The 13553-nt window shown below is 28.5% G+C and overlaps 1 protein-coding gene across 9 annotated transcripts in view; it reads left to right on the top strand.

The window, feature by feature from the left end:
- The window catches only part of LOC100865130 (uncharacterized), a 103595-nt gene that overhangs the window by 11789 nt on the left and 78253 nt on the right, over positions 1-13553 (top strand). For 8 of the 9 annotated variants that reach the window (XR_015294220.1, XR_015294221.1, XR_015294222.1 and 5 more), the window contains exon 2: positions 10303-10511. Coding sequence is in view for 5 of the 9 variants with exons in the window: in XM_086914515.1 (XP_086770641.1) it covers positions 10303-10511 (209 nt within the window). In the remaining 4 variants the exon portion in view is untranslated. Of the gene's footprint in view, positions 1-632; positions 785-10302; positions 10512-13553 lie in introns of those variants that run through there. The other variant, XM_086914521.1, reaches the window with a different exon arrangement.

The raw sequence follows: 13553 nt of genomic DNA on the forward strand, positions 1-13553 counted from the left end.
CTGTATAGAACTTCTATTGTTAGTGCAACGGTTAATGAAGGTATTCGATAATTTTATTTGTTATGTTTTTTTATTATGAATGTTGCTTAGGTATGAATAAAATTTCTAACTTTTATTTTCTATGCTTCGTTTTTATTTGTAAAAATATTCGAATGTAATACGTTGATTGATTTCGCGATATAATGATAACCATTTTGTTTCGATCTTTCATTGAAATGTATAGAATGCTCAGCAAAGTTCTGATGTCACCATAAAAATTGGTGCTGCTATCTAGTTTCTCGATTTAGCACTTCAGTATATTTTAAAAAATAGTGCAGGATGTACTTGTTGTCTTACAATTTGCATATATTTCTCATCTTTGAATACTTCCGTGGTATCTATCAAGACTTTCGAATAAGTACCTTGTCTATAACACATAATATGATGTTTGATTGATTTCTCGATTTAATGACAACCATTTTGTTTCGATCTTTCATTGAAATGTATAGAATACTCAGCAGAGTTCTGATATCGCTGTAACAATTGGTGCTGCTATCTAGTTTCTCGATTTAGCACTTCAGTATATTTTAAAAAATAGTGCAGGATGTACGTGTCGTCTTTCAATTTGCATATATATTTCTCATCTTTGAATTCTTCCGCGGTGTTTATCAAGACTTTCAAATAAGTACTGTGTCTAGCCGATTTCTCTATCTTTTAGTAATTAATATATCTTGGGTTTGATCTTTTATTGAAAAACGAAAAGTGCTGTATAGAACTTCTGTTGTTAGTGCAACGGTTAATGAAGGTATTCGATAATTTTATTTGTTATGTTTTTTTATTATGAATGTTGCTTAGGTATGAATAAAATTTCTAACTTTTATTTTCTATGCTTCGTTTTTATTTGTAAAAATATTCGAATGTAATACGTTGATTGATTTCGCAATTTAATGACGACCATTTTGTTTCGATCTTTCATTGAAAAATGTGGAAGATGTGGAACTGTATAGAATCTTGATTGTCACACAGTAATTTGTTTCGCTATACAATGTTTTAATTTAAAAGCTTTGTTTGATCGTGAAAGCTGCTATATTCTTCACAATCTATGATTGAGTTTTCTAAGCTCTTTCTTTTATAGTTTCTATTGATCGAAATACTCGACATGTAAACTGATTCTGGATCGATGTAGTGGAGAATGGTACAGTCTATTACATTACATTTTAGTTCCATTTTGATTCAGTAGTGAAAAGTATAGTTTTATATGGAATATATTAATTTAAAATTTAATTAATTTACTCTCTCTAGTATGAACGATAAAATATTCTTCCTATGTTTATTTTCAATTCTAACTAAACATGAAATAATATTAATTGAAATCATGTTTTATAAAAATTTTTGATATTTGCGATTTCTTTTTTTCACAAGTTTAAATTTTTTCATTTTCCGAGATATATAACATTTAGTACATGAAAATATTCAATCAATCATCATTATATTTCCTAATTATTAATTAAGTCTTTTCACGATAATAATCTATGAGATTATTGAAATATTTGTAAGATTTCATCGTAAGAAATACGATTCACTAAAATTCAGTTAAATTCGTGAGATTTCATCTTTATAATCGATTTATTCGAATGAAAATCAAGCTTAAATCTACTAATACTAAGGGAGATTGTTCTTTGGTCTTTTGGTAACGTTATGAGTTATTGAAACCACTCTAGCACTGATGATTTTCTCTGAACATACGAGCTTTCACAGGCCCCAAGATTTAATCGTCGCCGTCTCGTAATGAATTCGCCAGGGTTTTCTTAAACGACCGGCACACCCGCCGCCAATTACATCGCCGATTAAATTACGACCGCCTGCTGGAAGGTGAGTTGGTGTCGCGAATGAAATTCCAGGGAACCGACTGTTCTAGAAATCTTGATACTTTCGGATATTTGATGCTCTTTAATCTGCTGACAATTTAAACGGAGTTTTATTATTATATATTTCTCAAAAATAGTTTCTAAAATCTTTCTTTTTTAATGTATCAAGTGATCTATTCGAAGTAAATTATGAATTAAAAAAATTAGTTGAATAATTGATAAAATTTCTCGCAATTTTTTTTGTATAAATAAAATATATTATTAAATAATAATATTTATTGATATATAATAAAATTAAAGATAATATTTTCTTAGATTTCTAAAAAAGAGAAGTTTTATATCTATTATAAGTAATAAGTTTAAATAGTATAGCATTTTAATGGCATTTTTATATTTTTCTCTAGATAAAACTATCCCTGGAAGACTAGTTAAATTTCGACTGTTTGAGGTTCATAAAAAATACATTTCAAGATATTAAAACTGGCAAAGTAGAAGGTGAATTTAATTATACGTTTAATTCTTAAAAACAAATAAGTTTTATTTGGCTCCATTTCTAATAATAAAAGAAAAATTTCTTCTAATTTCTTCCAATTTATTCATTATCAGATAAAGTGATCTTTTATTATTAAACATATTCTCATAATAAGTAATAAATTGTTTCTTCAATTAATGAACATAATCGTTATTTTTTCAAAAATATTTTCTCATATACTTCATTTCAATTCCTTAAGCAATTAAAATATTCCAATATATCTGGTACACCATGCAAGTTAAGTAACTTGTATGAACTATATTTCATGTCATATATTTCTCTCTGAGAAAATTCACTTCATCAATATCACTTTATCCTTAAACGATAGTAGATACTACAAAATCTTTGATATACTGTTCAAGTTAACTAACATGGACTATATCTCATGTCAAACACCTGCGTGAAATTCCATTCTCAAGATAAAATATATTTTTGCCAAGTTGATGAACATCAAATAAATTACATTTTTCCTAAACAAATATTTTTTTTAAAAAAAATCTATGAAATATTATCCAAGTTAGCCAACCTAAACTATATCTTGTACCACATTCTTTTCCTCAACAAATGAATGCTTCTTTGAATTAAGAACATGAAGAATTAATAGACATTGTGAAATTATTTTTCTAAAAATATCTTCATAAACTATTATCTGATTTTATTTTAAATCAAATATATTCTTTTGCAAAAAATATTCTAAAAAACAAATATATTTTTATAAATCATCAAATTATTGTCTCAAAAATATTTTATTAATAAGTGTTTCAAAATTTCAGATATCCAACTATTGCAAAGTGTAAAACACGCTTCAACAAATTCCTCATTATTCACATTACATTTCCTGAAACACGTAATCTCCTAATTACTTCCAACAACACGTCCTTCCGTCCATCTCTTCAATCCTTCATCAGAATCCACCTCGTTCCTCCAAAAACATTCACCTACAAGGATACAAGCGTTCATTAAGAATCTTCTTTAAACAATCTCACTTGCGATCTACGATTAAGTTACGAGGGTAAAGGTATGCACAGGGTGAAGTCGCAAATGAAATTCCGACGAATGGAATCCGCCAGAAATCTTAACGATCCTCGCTATCTCTTTCGGACAGCGTGGCACAGTGACTGGAAAGCGCGGTGGTTCAAGGAAGGGGATGCAATTTAAATCTGTGCCCACCCGCGACGCCACCCTCTATCAAGCGGGGAACGAGACGTTTAAAATGCCTCTGTGTCCGATTAAATCTTAACAACCTAATTTCCCTCGCGCTCACCTCTATTCGATGTTCCATCCTTCGATCCCTTCCCGACTATTTTTCATCCTTCCTTCCCTTCTTCCCAGTCTATCTTTCTCCTTTAACCCTATTTTTTTTCGTCGATCCGTGGATTACTTTTGATTTTCTTGAATCGAGAGTTGAATTGGAACGAACGAGTGAGAACGAGGAAGGAGGAGAACTTGGTTGTTGCAGTTCATTCAACTGTATGTTGAAAATCGCCCTCCTTTGAGGGTTGAAATGGACCGATTGTGGACACCTGTGGGCTGCGTTTGATTGGGTTAATAGAGAGACGTTCTTCTGAGGTTTCCATTCGCTTCTTGCGATCAAAGATAGGGTGATATGGACGTTGGTTTGTCGGTGGTAAGATCATGTTCAAAATTATTGAATTGTCTGGGAATTTTGTTTATACAGATAGCATGAATTATATCGAATAAGTTATTGATGAAAGAGAAAGAGATGTTTTTTAGTTTTTGAAGGGATGATAATGGAAAATAGGAATTTGTGTATTTTGTTATTAATTTGATTGAAATGTATGGTTGTTTCTTTTTTTAGTTAGCTTTTCTTCAAAACAGAAATTAAGTAATTAATTTTTAATAATTGATATTCATTTTATTTTTTTAATTATTGATTGTCAATTGTTGATACACACATAATAGAGTTGATACAAATATTTATATTGGAAATTATAAATTATTGGGGAATTATGTTTTCAAAAATGAAATGAGCTATATTGTTGATTGGAGATATTAATTGATATCTTCTAGAATTTTATTATTTTTTTTTTGTTTCTTAAAAAACAAATGGATTATTTTCACTAAGATATTTAATAATTAATTTCTATCGTTATTATAATTATCTTTAATATCTAATAATTTATTAGATATTGTTGTAGAACATATTGTTGTAAAATTGGTCATCTCTATTATTAAATTTAAAATATTCTTATTATTAAAATATTCTTTAAAAGTATAAATTGAATTTTTACATTATTATATTAAATTTTGTTATAGTTTAATTATCTAATAATTGAAACAATATTTAAATAATGTTAAAAATATTCAAATAAAACATAGTAATAAAATCTTTTCGATCAATCTCATATTTTAATTTATTTAATTAAGGGATATTTAAATATAGAATATCCAATTATTGACTTAACACTGAAAATTTTCGTTTTAAATACATACTTCCATGTTAGAAAAAATTATTTTATAATATAAAATAATACATTCTGCATTATGTGATAAATTAAAAATAAGGAATACGTTATTTTTTCAATTGTTAATTTTTAAAAAATGTATAATCATTGTTAGAAATTGTAATTGTACATTTTAAAAGGAAAATTATTATATTTATGGATTTATATTTATATTGCATTTAGATTTAGATTTATATTGCATATTTTGCTCCATTATCTAAATTTCTTTTAATTGAAAAATTATTTAAATGTTCAATTTTTAATACAAATAATTGTTAAAATAGTTAAAAGACAACTATATTTTCTTTATTATAAAAAATATTGAATTAAAAGTGGATGAACATCAAATTTTTTTTATAATTTATTTCATCATTTGATTTTATTCTTCAAATTTTGCAAAAAAATAAATTTCAAATTCCCAAGTGTTAATAATTAATTTTGATGAAATTTTTCGAGAGAATAGTTTTTGGAAAAATATTTGACCCATATTCTTTTTATCAGTGACCATTTACACCTAGATAGTGAAAATAACTCTCAATGTAGCGGAAAAACAAATTCTCCAATAATTCTCGGGTATTATTCGTTTTGTAAAAAAATTATTTCAAAAATAATCTTTTAACAAGTTTAGCTGCATAATCCGTTTTTTTAAAATGTCCATTCATTGAAAAAAATATATTAAAAAACGATATCCTTTCATTAATTTCTTTCGTAAAGTGATAAACCATTTTTGCGTAACTTTATTTACGCAAACTATACACCAATTTAAAAAAGCGTAGATGCTATAAAATTTTATGTTATTACGATATTGGAGTTTTAAACCAAATTAAAATATCGGAATTTTAAATTAAATTACAATATTGCATTTTGGAAGTTTAAGTGAAATTACAATTATTGAAATATCGGAATTTTAAATCAAAATTTCAAGCTGTTAAAATATTGGTATCATTACCTCGATTTAAAGCTTTATAATGAGTTGTGAAAATTGGAGAATGAAGATATATAGGAGAATTGCAGATATAATGTTTGCAGAAAGTCTGCATTAATTTTTCACTATTATTATTCGTAAAAAGTATCATAGTTTATTTCATTGGTGAAAATGTTTACACAATTACGATTTCGAATAGAAACAATTTCATCGCGATATTAATTTCAGGACAGATGTACGATAAAATTGTACAGAAAATCAATACTCATCTTTCCTTGAATAATTGCATCGCAATCTGAAATCTGGTTTAGATACTTAAGCAATTAAGACGAATCTTCGTTCATTGAAACTTCAATATCAGATGTCTTTCTAAATAATGCATATTCATCCAAATGCATGGATATGGAGACTATGCTCTAGATTTGCCTAGTTTCGGTCTAGATTCTACGTACTAGACAAAATTTAGTTGAAATCGATGGCCCCTACAACGTTTTCTTGGGATTTAGCGAAAATATATACTCGCCTTGCGTTAAACCAGTTAAGTTATACGAGAAATAAACTTATCAAACTAATTTCCAAGAATGCGAAAATTCTCGATTACTTCTCCTCTGTATAATTGAGAGGAGGAAAGTCTACAAGTGGCGAGATCTTTAATTTGAAGGAACTATGTATATCTAGTCTGAATGAAATTATAAATTTTAATAGAAAGTTTTATATATTTTAAAAATATATTGATAATAAATTTATAAAAATTATATTCTAAAAATTACAAAAGTTAAAATTATAAATATAAAATTAAAATCATTAAAAAATTAAGAAATTTAAATTTTGTTTGATATACCAAATATATTATAAAAATATTATATATAAAATTATATTATAAAAATCAATAGGAGTTCATATTATAATAATCAAAATCATATATATATATATTTTTTTTTATAACTTTTATAATTTCGATAATTTTATAAAATAAATTTAATTCTTAATATAACGACTTTCATAAGAAAATAATTTTAATAAATCGGTGAATAAATTTTATATGATTAAAAATAAAAATTAATATTACGAGATTAAACGAACAATTTATAAATGGTTGTAAATTAATAATAATAATAATAAAATTCCTCTAAATATATACGAACCTCTGCTTTCTACGCAATACTCGTTAAAAAAAAAAAAAGAAAAAATACACTTCAATCATTTCAATTTAACATTATTTCATTCCACGTTAAAAAGAACGTTGAAAGAGATCACATTTGATTTTACATCGTAATACGATAATACAAATTTCGATACGACTATAGTACGTGAAATGATTACGAGCATTTGAATACAATAACACGAAAGTAGGATAAATTACCGGAGAAAAAAAAGAAATACACGATTACGTATAAACAACGGGGCAATATTTTGGTGCTTTAAATATCTGGAAAAGATTGCGCTTAACTAGCCCGTAGGATATTAAATTCTGTTGGTCGTAATCAGCGAAATTCATTTCGCTCGGCTCATGCGGTATTTGTCTGTTGTGCTTTAAACTGCATTCAAAGTGGTGGATCTGCTCCGGACAGGTCGATTGAAGTGCCTCAAACCCTTTCACGATTTCCACTGATGACAAACATCGATCTTCCTTCAGTGTTGCTCGCGAAGCGATGTTCTTCTCTTCTCTATAGACATCGATTATTGTTATGTCAGCTTTTATTGCAGTATTTGGGAAATCGTCTTTTGAAATAATAATTGAAAACTAGGCATTTTCATCGTTTTCTTTTTTTCTTCCTTTTCTCTTCAGAGAATAAATATGATTAATAGTCCGATCTTCTATGTTTTGATACAAATATTCATCGTTTGTTAAATGTCAAATTTAAGTATAGATCCATTTAATTAAATAAGTGCAAAATACATAATTGAGTATCTTATATTTTTAATTGAATTGAATCTCGTAAAGGGATAGATTTAAACTATTTTTAAATCAGTTTTTGAATTATTACGCGTAATGTAATTAAAAACATAATTTCGCAGTATAAAGTAACATAAATGCAAACATCGATAAAAAAGTAGCGATTTATTACTTTTAAAGTGTTTCGTGTAATAAAGATGCAAATCCGGTTTCTCCCTTGGCAAACGGATTGTATTTCCTTTGATATTTTGTGCGTATTAAAAGCAATTTCAAATTTGAAAAATTAAAAACTTATCAATTAACTAATAATTATTTTTTGAAAAAATATATTTTTTCCATTAATGATTCCTTTTTTAATGTTAAGTCAACGTAATTTTTTTGTTAATTTTTCTAAAATAATTACAAAAAGATGAATTAATTTAACTTCTTTATTTCCATAATCATCATGCCTACTAATACCCATGTATATTTATAAAATAGAATAAAATTTTCATTAGAAATTAATAATAAAATTCCAAAGAAGTTTAATTCGATTAAAAAACGATAGCCATCGAATATAATATAGAAATAAGAATACTAAAAATATATTTAAGAAAGAAGAAAATAGGAAATTTCTTTGATAAATATATCCATTGTAAAATTCAACTTCTCTGTTTACCAGTTCGAAAACTTTGAGAAATATACGTAGCAAATGGGTTGACGTCCATTTTTCCAAATAAAATATTCACGTCGGAATTTGTATTATTCAGCCGCATCGTGGCGGAAGTCGCAATTATCCCTAGAGAAACGCGAGTATCTTGAAGAACGTGGAACGAAGGGGGGTTGCATTTACAAAATTACGAACACGCAACCCGACGAAAAACTTCAACATTTTCAACCGTGTAACTCAATGAAACATATAATTCTCGTGGCGCAATGCATATATCTGAAACCAAGCTTACACTTGAATTTAACCTAAAAAAAAAAAAAAAAGAAAGAAAAGAGAAGAGAAAAGAAAATTCAACCCTTGAGTTTCTTGCTTCCATGCCGAAACAAAATTCAACGATAAAACCTCATGCTTTCTTGTCGTTAAACGCATTGCTCTGTTATGTAATACATGTGTGTAAAAAATATTAGAATATTTAAAAAAAAACGTGGAAAATGATTGGAGTATTATCAAAATCTTTAAGAATCATTGCTTTGTTTGAAATTTGAGATTGTAAAAAAATCTTACATTTCCATTTTTATAATAATCTTAAATTGTTAGGAGAGATTCAATATTATAATAAAAATTGTAAAAATCTAAGAAAAATTAATTTCATATTATAAAGGAAATTTTAAACTTTATTATAAAGAGAATCTTTTCTAAAACAGTTTGTTTTTATTTGTATAAAATTGAAGTACATCATAAGTTTCGAGAGGTATCGAATTAACTTGATCCTCATTGTTTATTACGTTTTGTTATTAGCTACTGTTTCTAACAAGAGAATCAACAACATTGAATTTCATAAGAGTTGTGTCATCGAAACGCGAATAAATCACGAATAAATTAGTTTTTCAACAGAATCCATATTCAAGCTTATAATAAAAATGTAAAATGGTAAAGAGAGAATTCATATATTTAATATTATGGAAAAAATTAAAATTATATAAATAACAAAATATTTATTCATATTCATATTAATGTGCATATTTAACACGATAATAAAATATAATATCCATATTTAACATGATATGATATAATAAAAATTTCACTATTTATGTACACTTTGCATGATGAAATTAATTTTTTTTTTTTTTGCTTGTATAATTATTTATCGTCTTTCAATTAATTTTACAAAATTTATAATCTTCCATTCTATTTATTTGATATAATAAATATTAGAAATGATATCATTTTTATTAAATATACAGTTGTAAAAATATATTATAAATAGGGAAAGTTCTCAAATATATCTAAGTAATTCCTGTTAAATAAAATTTATATTTCGACTTTTGAGAGTTCGTGTCCACATTCGTGTTCGATATAGAAAATACGAATAATATTCTAGTCTTATATCAATTTTCATATTAAATAATTCAAATTAGATAAAAATATTTCGATTTCCACAGGTTTCCACAATTCGGTGGAAAATATGAACAAAATTTAACTCTTATAGATATTTTCATAATTAATTCCAATCATATTAATTTTTATTTTTCAATACGAACTGTGAAAATTCGAATATATATCATTCTCTTAAATAATTAAATTTGTATTTCGACTTCCAGAGATTTCCACAGTTCAATACGAACAAACTTCCATATCTCACAGACATTTTCAAATTACAAATGTTTCACTCTATTTATAAATAGGGATATTTATAAATCAGAATACACTCTTTCTTCTACCCTTCCTTTTTTTTTTTTTTTTTTTTTATTTCTTCAAACGAGTACGCGAATAATATTCGAACTCGAACCCATCATCTCGAGCTCATTAATTCCTCGTTCAAGAGGGTCGACACTTTTCCACGAGGATCGATCCTCTCTAAAATAGAAAAGGAACTTCCGAATAACGCGCGCATGTTTGAAAATCAGCGCACGATATAGAAAAAAAAGAGAGAGAGAGAGAAAGAAAGAAAAAAACGACATCAAACTGACGATTGTTTCTGTTCCAGGAATTTGCTCCGGTTTGCGAGAAGTCCGCATCCAGATACCGACGGCCGTGAAGAAAGGTGACTCTGCGATACTGAACTGCTGGTATGACACCGAGGGTGATCTTTTATACGCCGTCAAGTGGTACAAAGGGGGTCGAGAGTTTTATCGCTATGCCCCGAACGAGATCCCGATCTTCAAGACTTTCCCCATCGGGAACTTGACGGTGAAGGTGAGCTTTTTTTTTTCTGTCTATCTTTCTGCTCCACGAGGCTCGACCTCGTGCCCCGCGAGCCTACTTTCGCCAAAAGGAGTCTGTTGACCATTTAACAGCACGTGAACCACGTCGGATAATTATCGAGAAATATTCAGATTTTTATAAGGGGGGTCATTTCCGCGAGGATAATATTGGATCGCGTAGAAATGAATCGTTCAGCAGATACGTAGTTCGCGTAGTATTGGTAAATTTTGGATTTGGATTTACTTCGTGATGTATTAGAGTGGTATCGTAACTGTTGCACTTTAGTTCTCTAAGTTTAATTGTAATTAATTCGGTTCAAGGTGTATATAAATTAGGGAATAAATGGCTATGATTTTAAATAATTTTTTATTTGCGAAGTATCGTCGAGGGAATGAAGTTTCGAAAAGATTTTCAGAAAGATTAAAAATATTGATCATCTTTGTCGATGTAACAATAGCAAGATTATCTCGTATAGATTCGAAAAGAAATGAAAAATATCGATCATTTTTTTTTTTAATCAGCTGTTTCTGAAAAAAAAAATAAGAACATTTGAAGACTTAAAAAATATTTGATGGAAAAAAAAATATTCTGTTGAAAATTAAATAAAAAAAGACTAGAAGCTTTCTTTCTTCTTTTATTTAATATTTTCATATAACTTGTTTTTATAAAATATCAGTACTTATTTATAATTAATACAATACTGATAAAACAAATAAGAAAAAAATGCTTAAAACTAAAACGAAAGGAGAACGAATCATTTGGAAATTTATTTAACGCTGCAAAAGGTAGTTGGTTAGAACAATAACTGATCGTTCTGAAATATGATGAGGAGGTAAAACGCGAAACTTTGAGCCGTTCCTTTAATGAACAGAGAGAGAGACAACGGCTTCAATTCCGCCGAAGAATTATTCGAATGTTCGTTTTTACGATCGTGTTCCTAAAAGAGAAGAAGGGTTCTTAAGGAATCGATATATTATCGCGACGTCTTTGCGATTATCCCTGGGGATATCGTAAACAGGGCTCGTTCTCTCCCCGTGTAACAGGGATGCGTTAATGTTGAGAATAAACCGAGGCTTCTCTCACTCGTAAGAGGAATCCCGTTGAGATATTATTAGTCGTTTCTCTTTTCTTTTAGAGCTATATAAAGACATTCCGATATCCCAATTTTATATTAATAAATAAACGTTCCAATTTCTCCCTTTCATTTGTGTTTTTTTTAAATTTAAAAATTTTTAAATACATTGTGTTTTTAAATTTTGGAAGTTTTAAAAATTTGTCTACATGAATTAAATAATTTATACGAATGTTCGAAACACGTTATAACAAATTTAAAATAATTTTCGAGCAGTGACGAATATCGATATAATTAATTTCATACGTTCATACGAAAAATTTTAAATAATTTTTGTATTATTATTTGTGTTTGTATTACGTTCCTGATTTTAGATTTTACCTCATATTTATACAATTTTTCACGTTTCATTTAAAGAATCGTTCTATTGAATAAACACGATTTGCATACATCATTTCACTGTTTGCCTCTAATGGATTAAATTGGTCGATGAAATTCTCTCTCTTGTGGTACAAGAAAATGGAAAAATATTGTTACTCATCAGTGATTCTGATGAAACCTCGCTCAATTCCTAAGACGAAGGGGATTAAAGGGCCTTCGACATGGGTTCAATAGCTTAGAATATTCGGCGATAAAGGGGGTGTTTTATGCGGTAACGCGTAAAACAGGAGCGAGGTGGAATTCCTTTCGAGTGGAATGGCGGCTTAATGGTCGTGGTCTTATAATCGTCTCTGCTCGAATTTTAATCCCGGCGGGATACACTTTCCCCTTTTCGACGGGCTCTTCTTCTCTCCTTCGAAAGCTGGACCGCCTGCAAAAGACTGATTAGATCTCATTTTTATCGTAGAATCCGAGAAAAATTCGTCTTTCTGGGTAAAACTAATAATATGAATTTTCTTCCTTTAATCTAATATACTTTTAAACATTGAAAAATGCTATGGAAATTAAAATTTCTCTTTTTATCAATATCGTACGATTGAACTTTCTGATTAATCTTCGAACAGTTGAAAAAATAGTTCGATTGTTAAATGAGATTTATATCGTATAGCTGGTGAGAATTAATCGCTGAAAGGGTGTTATCTGACGTATCATCGTATATCTTCTTAATTTCTTTTATTCGTTAAATATTTGATACGATTACATTTCGAAGAAGTTAATCGATTAATCAAAAGAATATTCAATTGCTTCAATTGGCAGTTTTTAAATTTTATTTATTACGTTTCGTTTTCAAATCATTTTTTTCTTCTTTTATTATCCATTTCAATAATACAAAATTTATTAAGAGTAGATTTGTCTTATCTCCTCCCTTAATATTTATTACGATGTAATATTTTTATATAACAGATCAGTATTTCACGATTTTTTCATTTTACTTAGGAAATTTTATGGAAAAAAATATTCGTGGTTTCCTCGACCAACGTAATTCAACATTGATAAAAATAGATAACCAGGTGCTAAATGCAGCCTCCCATTGAAAACGTCGGATTTAATTTAATTCGAAGCATTAAATAGCCGCCATTTTCCGCCAAACGCGGAAATAAACGTTTGTTTAACACGCGGGGAGGGTTTGATCTTCGACCGAGACAATCGAATTAAACTCCCCCAACCCTCCCCCCCTCCTCTTCCCCCGACCTCTCTCGAAAGTATAAAAAGGATGAAACGATTTATACAAATATAAACCGGTGACGGTTCGTTGAAATCGAAATTAAACGGGCGAAGGGATTGCAGAATTATAATTTTATTGACACTCGGCCATTGTGTCAACCCTTATGTAAAATTGATTTATCTCGTCTCGATGGAGATCGAAATCAATGTAATTCTTTGAAATTAAATAAAACCACCGGGGAAATTCAATCCTCCGGCCTGTCACTCTTTCACAAACAAGGAACGCTCGCCATTTCGAAACGGGAGGAAAAAAACGAATATTACCGCCGCTCTATCCGCCCGTTCGCATTTCAAAC

This window comes from Apis florea, unplaced genomic scaffold (assembly GCF_048593485.1).
Source record: "Apis florea isolate Af1SG1 unplaced genomic scaffold, ASM4859348v1 contig_3683_pilon, whole genome shotgun sequence".
In the NCBI taxonomy this organism is placed as follows: domain Eukaryota; kingdom Metazoa; phylum Arthropoda; class Insecta; order Hymenoptera; family Apidae; genus Apis; species Apis florea.